The sequence below is a fragment of the Dermochelys coriacea genome, chromosome 1, assembly GCF_009764565.3.
Source record: "Dermochelys coriacea isolate rDerCor1 chromosome 1, rDerCor1.pri.v4, whole genome shotgun sequence".
Taxonomy (NCBI): domain Eukaryota; kingdom Metazoa; phylum Chordata; order Testudines; family Dermochelyidae; genus Dermochelys; species Dermochelys coriacea.
The window spans coordinates 47,171,661-47,187,686 of record NC_050068.2 but is presented as its reverse complement, the minus strand read 5'-3'; the positions used below and the strand labels follow the sequence as shown (position 1 = coordinate 47,187,686).

Below are 16,026 nucleotides of genomic sequence, written 5' to 3'. Positions count from 1 at the left end.
CTCCTGTCCCAGAAAGGATCAAGGCAGGGTGCTGGAACAATTTGTATAGTGGGGGTGCTGAGAGCATTGAACCAAACTGTAAACCTTGTATGTGATGGAAAGCACTTCAAGCCAGGGGGTGCAGCAGCCCCCCCCAGTTCCAGCACCTATAGATCAAGGCACACACCACAAGATCCTTAGCAATTTCACGGGTGGAACGAGCAAGTGTGCCCACTTCAGAAATTTGCAAAGCAGCCACTTGGTCTACAACAGCAGTTCTCAACCAGAGGTCCCAGGCCCCCTGGGGGTCCGTAAGCAGGTTTCAGGGGGTCCACCAAACAGGGCTGGCATTAGACTCATTGGGTCCCAGGGCAGAAAGTCCATGCTGCCCTGACCCCAGCACCGGGGCTGAAGCCAAAGCCTGAGCAGCTTAGCTTCGTGGGGCCCCATGCAATTGCCCTGCTTGCTTCCCCCAAAAGCCATCCTGGCTTTTATATGCAGAAAAAAAGTCGTAGTGGCACAGGTGGAGTTTTTACAGCATATGGGGGGGGGCTCAGAAAGAAAAAGGTTGAGACCCCCTGGTCTACACCGAACACCTTCATTGGGCACTATAAGGTGGATCTTGGATCTTCTGCAGAGGCATCCTTTGGCAGGACAGTGCTGCAGGTGGTGGCCCAGAAATAATACAGATTTTTCAGCAAGATCACAGAAAGAGGGTTACTTCTTTCCTGCTGAACTTTTGTTTCATAACACTCCTTGTTCAACTGATCGCTACTTCACAGGCATCCAGAATTGTGGGTGAGCAGGGCTATGACAGTGACACTGCAGAGGGCTCCATGTGCAGCTGCTCCTGCCACCTTCTCAATTATCCCAACTCCCAGTTATCTGGATAAAATCCGTGTCGCCCATGCTATTCGGATAATCCGGAGTATACTGTATCATTATATTTCCAAGCATGCCTAGCCATAACATGTGCGTAGCTATATCTTAATGTTCAGAAAAGATGCAAACAAGTTTGTTATGACTTATGAAAAAAGGCATAATAATTTTATCATCAGTATTGAGGTCTCTCCCCCACAGGGCACTTGATCTACAGTGAGCTAGCCATTCACGCAGTGTTGGTTCTGCCTTCTCATTTCTAGCTATAATGTATTTTTAGCTTCTTTCAGTTCAGTGTAAGTACTTTCCCAGTATTAGTTTTCCATGTAAGCAATTGCTGTAATTGCTATAGGGATGTAATGTGATTACAAAAACAAGAGGAAGCATCAATCCAAGCGATACAAAAATGGTTAGAGAATCCTACCACAGAGTAGCCCTAAATTCTATTCTGGGGCATCTTACTGGCAGCTTATGGGATCACTGCAAAGGTCCCAGAGGTTGTGCTGCGTAACACAACAGTAATTAGTTATTAATTATTTGTATTATCGTAGCACTCAAGAGCCCAAGTGCCACTAACAGGACTCCATTGTACTAAGCATGGTACAAACACAGAACAGTCCCTGCCCCAAAGAGTTTACAATCTAAGTATAAAACAAGGGATAAGAGACAGATACAGACAAAGGAGTACAAGGAAACAATGAGACAATATTGGTCAACATGACAGGCTGTGATCTCAGCACGTCAGTAGCCTAACCATTGTCAACATTTTTGTAGGTATCATGACAAAGGAGGGTTTTGGAGGATGTAGCTTTGTAGATGTTTACAGGGAACTTCTTCTAAGTGTGAGGGGCACCATGAGGAAAGCACAAAGGTGATTATTTGAAAATTCAGCAAGTGGGCAATGGAGGTTCTCCCATGGGCCAATCAGAGGTGGGAGCTGATATCTCAGCAGTAAATGAGAGGTGACAGGCAATGTGGGGACAGACTGTGAAGGGCCTTGAAAGTGAATGCAAGCAGATTATGTTTAATGCAATAGAGAAGCGGGGGCTAGTGGAGGAAAGCAAAGAGGAGTGACATGATCACAGTGATGTACTAGGAAATTACCTTTGAAGCAGTATTTTGAATGGATCTGAGGGCAAGATTGCATTTGTCAAGGCCAGAGATAGGATGTTGCTTTAATTGAAACAAGATGATGAGAACCTTGATGAGAGTTTAGTTGTATGGATGGAAAGGAAAGGCTGTATGCCTACAGTAGACGCTGGGAGTGTGATTCCCGTGCTTGCATACACATACTTGCACTAGCTGGATGAGAACTAGAGCACGTGCAAATAGTAATGTAGCTGCAGTAGAACGGGCAGCAGCAGTGGAAGCACCGTTTAGTCGTGCTGAATATAAGCCCTTCTGAATCCCCGGGATACATACTTAGCATGGCTAAGCCATGCTGCTGCTGCCCATGCTCTGTGGCCACTCACACTACTATTTATGCTTGCACTACTCTCATGAAGCTAGTGTGAGTATGTGTACACAAGGAGGGGAATCACACCTCTTGCTCATAGTGTAGATGTAGCTTTAGAAAGATTATGCAGGTTTAAGGAATGAGCTGTTGATGGTCTCTGAAGGGAAAGCTGTTCAATTCTTCTTGGCTGGAAGTTGGTTTCCAGAGTGCAAGGTGCTGTGGGAACTGAGTTGGATTAAAGGCGGCAATTAGTTATGGTCCCAAAGAAGATAAGGATTGTTTAATGCTCTTTTTCTGGAAAAACCAGAATCGTCTGGATTTTTTAAAATCAATTTGGTAGCATGAATCATTTTTAAAAAATCCTATTTCTTAGAGGTGCAACATATTGTAATAAACGCTAGAGTTATTAACTCCTACCTTGAGGCCCATTGGAAATAAGAGAGGCTGCTGTTGATTCAAATTTCACTGCGCGAGTCTTCAGAAATATGAGTTGAGTAATACTTGTGTCTACAGCTTGAGAAGGAAAAAGAAGAACAAGATTGATTTGTTCAAGCCTACTTAAATCTTGAACACAACTTAATTGCTCTCTAGTGAAGGATAAAACCAAAATGTTAAAATAAAATTATATTGTAACAGCAGGTTTTCCAGAGATCAGGGTATTATTTTCCACCATATTTAGATTATAACAATTAAATTCCTACTGCTCTCTCTCCAAGTAGGCATAATGCACAACTAGATATTTATTGTCTATACTTGCTTGAGACTAAACCTCTCTGTGTGTTGATGACAAATATATCAGCACTGATAATTTTTACTAACGCTGGTTGGGAAAACTTCAACAGAACAGTTTTCCTTGGGAAAAACACAGTTCAGTTTAAATACAAACGCTTCGCAAAATCATGTTGTTTTTCATGAAATTACAGAGAAAAGGGGAAATTAGTTCAAAAAAGACATTTCTACATTTTCTGAACAAAACATTTTGATTTTTCCTTTTAAAATGATTTTCCATTTTTAATTTTAAAATATATTATATAATACAGAATTATAATATAATATAATAAAGTCAAAAGTCAACTGAAATAAAATGTTTTGATTTCGTTGAAATAAAATGTTTGGATAAATTTGAAGATAATTTTTTAATCAACATTTTCTTTCCTGGAGCACTTAATTTTCAGGTTTTGTTCCAATTCAGAATGAACACAAAATTTAAAAATCTCCAAATCCTCCATGAAATGGAATTTCTGTTCTGTACCCAGCTCTAGATTTTACCAAGTGTAGTGACAGCCACTGTCTGTTGTCAGAGAGTGTGGGCATTCTGAGTGAAATCTACATAGACTGTAAACGCTTTGGTTCAGGCAGGGAGCATCTTTTTGTTCTGTGTTTGTACAATGGCTAGCACAATGAAGTCCTGGTCCATGTTGAGGGCTCATAGGTACTACCACAATACAAATAAATTAAATGATAATAAATATTTTATTAATAAAATATGTTGTGCAATTTTTAATTATGATAAATTAAAGCAATTGTTACATAGATTTCTTTTAACACCTAAAAAGTTCCACCCCTCCTTGTGTTAGTAGTTCTTCATTTAATGCAACCTTAGATAAACAAAATATCTGGATGCTAGTGGTGAGATGGTGAAAGGAAGAAAGTACAAATTATAGTTTTGGCAAGAATGCCTTTTTTCTTCGACAGCAATTCCTTTATAATTACTATGGAAAATTTTTCAAAATATTTTCTACTTTCAGGAATGCTCAGAATTTTAGTACGCAATAAGAAAACGTCTGTAGGTGTATAGCAGCACATATGCATTTCTTCAGAGTGAAGGCATTTGGAAATGTGCCTCATCACTGCTGTATTAATATATGTGTATCTTAGAAAGATAATGTATAATATTCCAAAACCTGCAGCATGCTAAGGAAGGACACCAGTGATGTGTATGGTACAAGAACCTAGATAAAGAGCCATGACAGAAAATGGTTCTGTATCATTCTTATGTACACAGGATTGAACCGGATGGGGAAGTTGGGTCATTTCCACAGGCTAGGCCAAGCACTGGAATATAAATTTGGGGCCAAATTCTGACCCTGTTATCCATGGGACTAAAGGATACACATGCCCCAAACTCCAGCAGAGGGGAGCTTGGTGCCAGCCTGACCGATCCCAAGGACAGTCAAGTTGGGGCAGAAAGTGATGTGGAGCTGCTCCTCAGGACCAGTTCCATAATCAGGTCCCATGGAACTGCTGAAAGGACAACTGATTCTGACCGCTAATAGCCTGTTAGGGGCCAACAGGCCATTGAGGACCACTGGAATGAAAGGCACTGTAATCATGCCCCACCGTACCTCTCATTGCACCTCTTACACTGAAGAAGGCCAGATATGAGTTATACCAGTGATTCTCAAACTGTGAGTCAGAACCCCAAAGTTGGTTGTGATCCTGTTTTAATGGGATCTCCAGGGCTGGCTTAGACTTGCTGGGGTCCGGCGCTAAAGTCGAAGCCCAAGCCCCACCGCTCGGGGCCGAAGCCAGAGCCCAAGGGCTTCAGCCCTGGGTGGCGATGCTCAAGTTACAGGCCCCTTGCCTAGGGCTGAAACGCTTGGGTTTTGGCTTGTCCCCAACACCTGGGGCGGTGGGGCTTGGGCAGGCTCAGGCTTCGGTCCACTCTCCTGGGGTCATATAATAACTTTTGTTGTCAGAAGGGGGTCACAGTGCAGAGAAGTTTGAGAACCATTGAGTTACGCCAATCAGGAATTCCACCAGGCCAGGGGAATCTCCAGATACCCTATTAGGGCAGCTTTCCATCCCCTTTGCTGCTCTGCAGAGCTAAGGAGACAGAGCATGGTCTGAGGACCTGGCCCAGTATTTCCAGAAGAAGGAACTTGTAAATACTATTATACTCTTAAGCACGTAGCCAAATGACAATTGTTCATTTAGTTGTAATGCTTAAAGAAAGAGATGGCCTTGCAGCTAAGGCAGTAGACAGACTCTGAGGGTCTGGGTTCAATTCTCTGGTCTGCCACAGACTCCCCGCCTAACCTTGGGCAAGTCATTTAGTCGCTCTGTGCCTCAGTTTCCCAGCTATAAAATGAGCATAATAAGCTTTCCTTTGGGTTGTCTATTTAGAATATAAGCTGGTCAAGGGAGGGACTGTTTCTCACTCTCTCTCTCTTTCCGTGTTCAGCACATGTAGCACAACATCTCATTTGGAGCCTTTAGGCAGGCACTACTGTAATACAAATAATTATTCATGTATATGTGTATATATACCCCTTAAACACACCAAGAAAACAAATAACCAACTTCATCCTTTGTCCTTGATATTTACTACAAACTATTTGATTTGCTCATTACATTAGAGATAACAGCTTTAACTAAACCAATGGTATGGCAGTGCTCCTTTGCCCTACCTTGCAATAATTTTATCGGATGTACAGCTACCATGCTGTCTCCCTGCTCTACTGAATTTATTAAGTGTCCTTCTAATAGCAGTTTGCTGTAACATGCAAGGTCCACATCTCTCCAGAAAAGATTTCCAATGAAGGATTAAGCTGGAAAGTGTTTAGGAATTGTTTTCCCTATAGTTTTCCTAGTGAGTACTTACCTTCTATGCCAGCACAGTGAGTGGGAAAAGATGTGTGAAGTTTGCAGTATATGTGTCCTGAGATCATATTCCAAACAATAATTTCACCATCATAACTGGAGGTGGCAAGAAGAGTAGGTGGACACTGAGAAATACACAGAATATCCTCCTTGTGGCCACAGCTCTAAATGAAAAAAAGATGACGTCAAAGAAACACGGGCTGCTCCTTTCCCTTTGTTCAGCAAGAGAAAGGGACCCAGGCACCTAGGCACGGACTTCCCCTGGCTCTTGCAGCTCACACACAAGAACCTATGTCATCTCTCCAGCCCAATCTCCTACATAGCATCAGATGAGAAATTTAAAACAACTGAGATTAGTGTCTTTTGGACCATACATCTTATTTGCAGATGCTTTTCCTCCTCCCATCCCATCAGGGATTACAACTCACACAGCTTTAATTATTACCACCTTCTCTCTCTCTCTCTCTCTCTCTCTGCTGGCGACTCACAGATTTCCCACCATCCTCAGTTCAGACTGTGTCTGTCTCTCTGACATCTCCTGCTGGATGTCTCACTGAAGCTTCAAGATACTCGACCAGTCAAAAAACGAACTCGTCTTTCCTCCAGGATCATCATCTTCTCTCTCTCTCCCTCTCCATTACATCCACAGCCCCATCATCCTCCTAGCCTCACAACCGTGATGTCAGTTTTTTACTCCTCTCTCCTTTTCATATTGAAGTGGCCATCTAATTCTGCTGGTTTTCATTCCAAAACTTCTGCAAAATCAGCTATTCTTCTCCATTCCCAACATAAAAAGCTCCTGTTCAGACCTCGATCATTTCATGCCTCAACTACTACATCTCCTTTTCCTCCGCCTTTCCAACCTGTATGACACTTACCTTGTTCCTCTCTAATCTGCTCAAAACTCAGGTGTGAAAATTATCTATCTAGAATTATATGTTGGGAAGAATTCAAGTAAACTGCTCTTTACTAAAGTCTAATTGTCTGTGTTCAATCCTATGTTCAATTATTTATCCAGCTTTGTGTCAAATCACATCTGACTTTTTTTTTTTTAAAGAAATTTATTTATAATACAGAATCAAGATGGATTCTTACTAGGTCATCATGCCAATAGGGCTGAGGTTTCTGAAAGTGATGAAGGTCGTCTACAGAGTCCTGTTCCAAACAACATAGATAAAAGAGAAATTGGTGTATTTTCAGCATTTTCTCAGCCAACAGAGATTTGTTCTCCTACTAGGTATGTATGTACAGCTCAAAAGAAGTTGATCTCACATGTGCAAAGGCCAAACGGCTTTAAAACCAAGTAATTCCCACTGATACAAAAGGGAGCAGACGAGGCCCTTCATATTGCTAGAAACAATAGGTAACAAACCAAAAGATTTGAGAACAGCATGTTTCCGATGTCTATTTAAGTTAATTTTTTAATTAAAATCTGACTAAATATTATAATAAACATGCATTGCATATTAATAGCAGTATATGTAACAGCACTGCTTGCTAAAGGCTCTTTGATTCGGCCATGTGTTTGATGATGGGCAACTGGATGGCTCACTGATGAAATTTAATGTAATTTTGCATTTACTTGCTCCTGCAGGTTGCCTAAGGTACTGAATTCAGATAATAGACAAAATGTCCAGGCCATGATCCTGCAAAGATTTACATGTGTGCCAAACTTTATGTGCTGAGTGGCCATGTGGAGTTCAATGGAACTAGTCTCAGGGTGAAATCCTGAACCCAGTGAAGTCAGTTGGTGTTTTGCCACTGAAGTCAATGGGACTAGGACTTCACCCTCAGTGGAATAAGTTACCCACATTATTGTGTCTCTGCAGGATCATGTCCTTGAAATTTTGTTTGTTTACTGGGCACAGAACCTTAGGCAACCTACAGAGAGTGTGATCAAGTTTTACATGTCCTACCTTTAAGTAGAGGAGGTTGAGTGTTGGACTACATTTTTAGTCTTAGCCCAAAACAGAAATGGTTAATACATCAGTGACTGTAAACAGATTTTTTTCCCCTTTTACTTTGAATGAGAAGCAATAAACACAAATTTTAAGTGTTCGTTTTAAAAATAATAATAATAATTTTATATTTATACTAAGTCATTTTAGATATATATTTTTCACTTACAAAATACATGCTTATTCTTCTATCCCATCCAACAGCTATGATATACCTATGAGAAGATTTAATAAAGTGTTCAGTGTTCTTCTGTTTGATTTTATATACTAGTCTTTTTTTTTAAAGAGGGATTTTTTTAAATATTACTGTTTTAAACATCAAGGAAATGGGAAAGTTACACACAGCGTGCCAAAATTAATTAAATAATCCACTGAGAACTGCCTTCGTGGAATGAGAGCACCTATTAGGACAATATTGTGTTTTTCATTATGTTTCTACAGTGTCTAACACAACTGGGGTCCTGGCTTCCATATGCTACTGTAACACAAATGATAATAACATGGGAGCACTGTGTACTGAGTAGCAGAGCAACAGTATCTGTCTCAGAGAACTAGGAGTCTGTAAGCCAGCAAGCAGATACACTAGCCAGAGAAGGTAAAATAAAGCCAAAACTGCAGTTTGGATCATACCCTTTTATTCTGGGCTGGATTTATCATCACTAGAGGATTAAAACAAGAGCAAAGTATCTCAAAACACTTGGTCCCAACCACCAGAGGCCTTTGAAGCTTTCAGCAAGCTGGGAAGAGACAGGACACAACCTCCGCCTTGAGCTGTCTTTCCTGGCTATCTTTGCTAGGCCTCCTGCCAGGTTCCCATGAAGGGACTTCTCTCAGGGTCTTAGGTCAACCTTATCTTCTCCAGACTGAGCCAGGGGCATTCCATTATGTAGTCTCCAGCATACAGTCACATATTGCTTAGTCAGCTGACCCCTTTCCTCATGGGCTTTGTCTGGTGACTACAACTCTCAGCAACCCCTGTGCCATGCCCCATCAACAGATGGGCTGGCTGCCCCCATACTTACAGGTCAGTGCTCCATTAAAGGCCCTACAGGCATTCATCAAACAATGTAACCTGCTTTGTATAGCTGTACAAGTCTGTTTATTTGCACTATGTTTATTTTTTCAGAGGTTGCAGTTCTTTTTGTGGCACAGGTGTGACCAATGCTCCAGTAATCATAGAATCATAGAATCATAGAATATCAGGGTTGGAAGGGACCCCAGAAGGTCATCTAGTCCAACCCCCTGCTCAAAGCAGGACCAAGTCCCAGTTAAATCATCCCAGCTAGGGCTTTGTCAAGCCTGACCTTAAAAACCTCTAAGGAAGGAGATTCTACCACCTCCCTAGGTAACGCATTCCAGTGTTTCACCACCCTCTTAGTGAAAAAGTTTTTCCTAATATCCAATCTAAACCTCCCCCATTGCAACTTGAGACCATTACTCCTCGTTCTGTCATCTGCTACCATTGAGAACAGTCTAGAGCCATCCTCTTTGAAACCCCCTTTCAGGTAGTTGAAAGCAGCTATCAAATCCCCCCTCATTCTTCTCTTCTCCAGACTAAACAATCCCAGCTCCCTCAGCCTCTCCTCATAAGTCATGTGCTCTAGACCCCTAATCATTTTCGTTGCCCTTCGTTGTACTCTTTCCAATTTATCCACATCCTTCCTGTAGTGTGGGGCCCAAAACTGGACACAGTACTCCAGATGAGGCCTCACCAGTGTCGAATAGAGGGGAACGATCACGTCCCTCGATCTGCTCGCTATGCCCCTACTTATACAACCCAAAATGCCATTGGCCTTCTTGGCAACAAGGGCACACTGCTGACTCATATCCAGCTTCTCGTCCACTGTCACCCCTAGGTCCTTTTCCGCAGAACTGCTGCCGAGCCATTCGGTCCCTAGTCTGTAGCGGTGCATTGGATTCTTCCATCCTAAGTGCAGGACCCTGCATTTATCCTTATTGAACCTCATTAGATTTCTTTTGGCCCAATCCTCCAATTTGTCTAGGTCCTTCTGTATCCTATCCCTCCCCTCCAGCGTATCTACCACTCCTCCCAGTTTAGTATCATCCGCAAATTTGCTGAGAGTGCAATCCACACCATCCTCCAGATCATTTATGAAGATATTGAACAAAACGGGCCCCAGGACCGACCCCTGGGGCACTCCATATGACACCGGCTGCCAACTAGACATGGAGCCATTGATCACTACCCGTTGAGCCCGACAATCTAGCCAGCTTTCTACCCACCTTATAGTGCATTCATCCAGCCCATACTTCCTTAACTTGCTGACAAGAATGCTGTGGGAGACCGTGTCAAAAGCTTTGCTAAAGTCAAGAAACAATACATCCACTGCTTTCCCTTCATCCACAGAACCAGTAATCTCATCATAAAAGGCGATTAGATTAGTCAGGCATGACCTTCCCTTGGTGAATCCATGCTGACTGTTCCTGATCACTTTCCTCTCCTCTAAGTGCTTCAGGATTGATTCTTTGAGGACCTGCTCCATGATTTTTCCAGGGACTGAGGTGAGGCTGACCGGCCTGTAGTTCCCAGGATCCTCCTTCTTCCCTTTTTTAAAGATGGGCACTACATTAGCCTTTTTCCAGTCATCCGGGACTTCCCCCGTTCGCCACGAGTTTTCAAAGATAATGGCTAAGGGCTCTGCAATCACAGCCGCCAATTCCTTCAGCACTCTCGGATGCAATTCGTCCGGCCCCATGGACTTGTGCACGTCCAGCTTTTCTAAATAGTCCCTAACCACCTCTATCTCTACAGAGGGCTGGCCATCTCTTCCCCATTTTGTGTTGCCCAGCACAGCAGTCTGGGAGCTGACCTTGTTAGTGAAAACAGAGGCAAAAAAAGCATTGAGTACATTAGCTTTTTCCACATCCTCTGTCACTAGCTTGCCTCCCTCATTCAGTAAGGGGCCCACACTTTCCTTGGCTTTCTTCTTGTTGCCAACATACCTGAAGAAACCCTTCTTGTTACTCTTGACATCTCTTGCTAGCTGCAGCTCCAGGTGCGATTTGGCCCTCCTGATATCTTTCCTACATGCCCGAGCAATATTTTTATACTCTTCCCTGGTCATATGTCCAAGCTTCCACTTCTTGTAAGCTTCTTTTTTATGTTTAAGATCCGCTAGGATTTCACCATTAAGCCAAGCTGGTCGCCTGCCATATTTACTATTCTTTCGACTCATCGGGATGGTTTGTCCCTGTAACCTCAACAGGGATTCCTTGAAATACAGCCAGCTCTCCTGGACTCCCTTCCCTTTCATGTTAGTCCCCCAGGGGATCCTGGCCATCTGTTCCCTGAGGGAGTCAAAGTCTGCTTTCCTGAAGTCCAGGGTCCGTATCCTGCTGCTTACCTTTCTTCCCTGCGTCAGGATCCTGAACTCAACCAACTCATGGTCACTGCCTCCCAGATTCCCATCCACTTTTGCTTCCCCCACTAATTCTACCCGGTTTGTGAGCAGCAGGTCAAGAAAAGCGCTCCCCCTAGTTGGCTCCCCTAGCACTTGCACCAGGAAATTGTCCCCTACGCTTTCCAAAAACTTCCTGGATTGTCTATGCACCGCTGTATTGCTCTCCCAGCAGATATCAGGAAAATTAAAGTCACCCATGAGAATCAGGGCATGCGATCTAGTAGCTTCCGTGAGTTGCCGGAAGAAAGCCTCATCCACCTCATCCCCCTGGTCCGGTGGTCTATAGCAGACTCCCACCATGACATCACTCTTGTTGCACACACTTCTAAACTTAATCCAGAGACACTCAGGTTTTTCCACAGTTTCGTACCGGAGCTCTGAGCAGTCATACTGCTCCCTTACATACAGTGCTACTCCCCCACCTTTTCTGCCCTGCCTGTCCTTCCTGAACAGTTTATAACCATCCATGACTGTACTCCAGTCATGTGAGTTATCCCACCAAGTCTCTGTTATTCCAATCACGTCATAATTCCTTGACATCACCAGGACCTCCAGTTCTCCCTGCTTGTTTCCAAGGCTTTGTGCATTTGTATATAAGCACTTGAGATAACCTGTTGATCGCCCCTCATTCCCAGTATGAGGCAGGAGCCCTCCCCTCACAGACCTTCCTGCCTGTGCTTCCTCCCGGTATCCCGCTTTCCCACTTACCTCAGGGCTTTGGTCTCCTTCCCCCGGTGAACCTAGTTTAAAGCCCTCCTCACTAGGTTAGCCAGCCTGCTGGCAAAGATGTTCTTCCCTCTCTTCGTAAGATGGAGCCCGTCTCTGCCCAGCACTCCTCCTTCATGGAACACCATCCCATGGTCAAAGAATCCAAAGCCTTCTCTCCGACACCACCTGCGTAGCCATTCGTTGGCCTCCACGATTCGACGGTCCCTACCCAGGCCTTTTCCTTCCACGGGGAGGATGGACGAGAACACCACTTGCGCCTCCAACTCCTTTATCCTTCTTCCCAGAGCCACATAGTCCGCAGTGATCCGCTCAAGGTCATTCTTGGCAGTATCATTGGTGCCCACGTGGAGAAGCAGGAAGGGGTAGCGATCCGAGGGCTTGATGAGTCTCGGCAGTCTCTCCGTCACATCACGAATCTTAGCCCCTGGCTAAGATTTTTTTTTTTGTAATCACTTTTTACAGAAAAGAGCTAGCATTTGCAGTATAAATTCCCACAATACATATCACTCCCTAGCCCTAAGACAAGCTTCACACCATGCTGTGAAAGATCTGACCTGCTTCTGTTCACCTCCACATAGGTGCAGTCACAGACTTCAGCACATTTATCTTCTGTTGGGAAAAATAAACCAAACATTTATTCTTTTCAGTAATTTAAATCACATTTTTCCAGTCTTTCAAATATTTTTAAACATGCTGTTTACCCCTTTTCAAAGTATTCAAACAATGTCCATTGTTGTAATTCCATACTTTCAAGCATCCATCTCTTCCTCCTGTAATTAACCTAAAATGGGATTAAAATTCAATATATTTCACACATGTGCCAACAATTATATATATATAGCTTTAAATATACATAAAAAGAAACATACCTTCTTCCACTGACATCAAAGGTCAAACAGGTGATTGCAGCACCTCCATGAGCACCACTAAACTCAAATAAATGCTTTCCTGTTTCAAAATCCCACACTTTAACCACCTTTTAAAAGACAAGCAAACAAATAGCGATTGAAGGAGTGTCCGAAAAGTAGCAGGATTTTTCCATTTTACCCCCTTCAGCCCAGCCTTTCCCAACTGCCTTTTTTTTTTTTTTTAGCTGAATGGTGTCACTGCAGGCAGCAGGAGAGCCTATTATTTGATCTCCTTTACTGAGATCTTCAGTGTCTCAAAATGAGCCTTGTAAGGTGCCTAGATATCAATGTGATGTCTGCTAAGTATCTACCTATCCTGGATTGGCACGGATGCATGAAGAAATGTATATAGCACTACTCAACGTGACCGCCTGGATTACCATCACTTTAATCAGTATCCAGATTTACTCAGGACAAAATTAAGACGACCTAAGTCACGTCAATGTACAGCAAAGGCAGTAATTAAATCGCTTTTGCATGTCCACGCTATGCTCCTTGTGTTGGCAGTGCATATCCTCACCAGGAGCACTTGCACTGATTAATTGTCCGTGTGGGACAATGTAGGCTTGCTTCTGGAAGGTAGCAACAGCTGATGTAAGCTACACTGATACTGTGTTGACCTAACTACATCGACCTAAGCACTACGCCTCTCACGGGCTCAGTGTTTGAGAGAGAAAAAAGAAACACCGACTCTATAAAGACACATATTGGGGTGACCTAACTCCTAGTGTAGCTATTGCCTCTCAGGGAGGTGGATTAACTACACTGATGGTAGAAGTTCTCCTGTTGGCATAGTAACATCTTCACTCAAGTGCTACAGTGGTGCAGCTGCAGCGCCGTACGTGAAGACAAGCCTAAGTAACATTTGCCTCTTCTCAAAAATATGTGAAGTTCTTCTGAAGATGTCACTGTAAATGACATGACTTGATTTATTGCCTTTAAAATATTTTACAGATTGGCAATTAGCTACACTGGGTAGAGCTGCTCGAAACTTGGGCTTTCTGGTTCACGAGAAATTGCAACATTTTCAAACTTGATTTAATTCCAAATTTCCATGAATCCAGAATTTTTGACGTTTCCTGTGAACCAAAAATCCTTGAGAAGAAAGAAACCTGATTCTGACATCTTGCATTTCCAAAACAAAATATGCTCTCCGGGTTGGCAGTTGCTGATTGCAATTGACATTGTGGTCAGTGTCACTGCTGTGATGAGTTTCACCACTGCTAACAGCAACAGTGAGATTGACAAGAATGCCAATTGCAGGCAGCAGCTGCCCAGACTTTGAGGTCTGTGGCTCCAGGGTAGCCCTGGCATGTGTCCCAGGTTCCCAGGGCTTCCAGACTCCTGGTTCAGTTGGCTCCCCCACTTCTGTCCCAGGGCTCTCAAGTCCCAGCTTTGCCCAGTGAGCCTAGAAGCCCTGTGAGCCCCCAGGATTTCTAAGCCTCCTGTTGTGGAGCTCGGAACCTAGATTCCGAGTCCTGACTAGAGCGAGATCTCCCAGGACTTCCAGATTCCTGGCTATGGCAGGAAGTCTGGAAGCCATGGCATGGCAGGGTGGCTCTGAAGCTATGGATCCTGGAAGTCTGGAGTTTCTGGCCCCGGGCAGTCCACATAGCATAGCCCTGCAGCAGCCCACAAGGCAAGCTGACAGGGAACCAGGCAGGTTGATTCACAGAAAGTTTGTCAAACCTGACTTGCTTTCATGAAACATTTGGGGTTTGAAGAAGTAGCATTTTCTGACAAAGCTGTTTCACTGGAAAATCTCTGACCAGCTCTAGTGATGGGTGTGTTAAAAATGCACAGATTACATACAATAGATTAGACAGGCACATGGAGTCGTGTCAGCAACTACATTGCCTTTACGTGGTACAGTTTTCACTTACAGATCCCTCTGAGCAGCTCACCACATGCCTGAACTCTTTGTTGTATTTGCAGCACAGAATGGGCTCCTTATGAGACATGATCAAGTGGGGCTCTGGAGGAGGCCTGTCTCATGGAAAAACAAACCAAAGCAATGCACCATATATCAATCAACCAGACTCTACAAGAGTTGGGGAAAGTACAACAGCATTAAGCATTTCTATGCTTTTTCCTCAATATATCTTCCAAAAGGGGAAAAGCAATGCTGTGACTTTAATTTAAAGATACTGATAGCGGTGGGAAGAAAGAGGGAGGCCTTTGGTCTCTACACCCATCCCGTTGTTAGTCTGCCTGCATCTATTAGACCAAACTCTAGGGAATCTTTGCAAATAATTCCCACCTGTGCTGCTACCAGTTCCACTGCACCAGCAGCTGTTATAGTGGAAGCCCGAGGGTAGATAAGAAAGGAGGGGACAGGGATCTATGCTACCCTGTTCCCACAGAGGGCAAACTTCTCCAATTATATTTCATATGCTCTAGGTTTCCCACACGCACAAACCTCCCATCTGTTGAACTTTTGATTAACAGCGGAAGAGGCTCAAAAACCCTCAAACTCAAATGAGCTTGCCAGGTACCTTAATCTCAGATGAAGAAGAGCAAGTGTATCCTCAGCAACACAAAGCGATCTGGTGCCTGGGATGTAGTGGCAAGCAGTGAGCTCTCCCTTAATTCCACTGGTTTTTGAACAGGCTGTAAATAAACAGGTCTGATCCACAATATCCCAGATCTGCAGGAAAAGATGTTACACAAATGGAACAAAAATTAGTAGGGTTGTACTAGAATGTCAGACACTCATCCTCATGCAATTCTAAAAATACACTGCTATGCTTCCCTTCCCACCCAGGTCAAGTATTTATGCATGGCACATACACTGGAAGGTTAGACCCTGACCAACAGTACCCCCAACACAATGCTGCTAGACCAGAGTCTCTGGGTATTTTAGAATCAGAGAAGGGAAGTAAGCAACAAATTACTTACCCTAAAAATACTGTGTTACTTTTCCACAGAAGGGAACAGCTACCACAAGAGAGATTATCCTGGGGTAGGTCTCTCCATCTCTCCTGTTAGAGCCGTTCCTCTTTGTATAAATAAATACATACATACTCACAGGGCCAGAGAGATTGACTCTATAGAACAGAGGCAAGGGCACTCACCTGAGATGTAGGAGACTC

The 16,026-nt window shown here is 43.6% G+C and overlaps 1 protein-coding gene across 4 annotated transcripts in view; it reads right to left on the bottom strand.

Annotated features, from left to right (window-relative positions):
• Positions 1-16,026, bottom strand: part of LOC119850874 (WD repeat-containing protein 49-like) — a 79,710-nt gene that overhangs the window by 16,594 nt on the left and 47,090 nt on the right. For all 4 annotated transcript variants that reach the window (XR_006277655.1, XR_006277656.1, XM_043504375.1 and 1 more), the window contains 9 exons: positions 15,430-15,581; positions 14,818-14,920; positions 12,896-13,002; positions 12,728-12,807; positions 12,581-12,635; positions 8,045-8,090; positions 7,013-7,072; positions 5,919-6,081; positions 2,732-2,827 (listed from right to left, as the gene is read on the bottom strand). Coding sequence is in view for 2 of the 4 variants with exons in the window: in XM_043504375.1 (XP_043360310.1) it covers positions 2,732-2,827; positions 5,919-6,081; positions 7,013-7,072; positions 8,045-8,090; positions 12,581-12,635; positions 12,728-12,807; positions 12,896-13,002; positions 14,818-14,920; positions 15,430-15,581 (862 nt within the window). In the remaining 2 variants the exon portion in view is untranslated. The remainder of the gene's footprint in view (positions 1-2,731; positions 2,828-5,918; positions 6,082-7,012; positions 7,073-8,044; positions 8,091-12,580; positions 12,636-12,727; positions 12,808-12,895; positions 13,003-14,817; positions 14,921-15,429; positions 15,582-16,026) is intronic.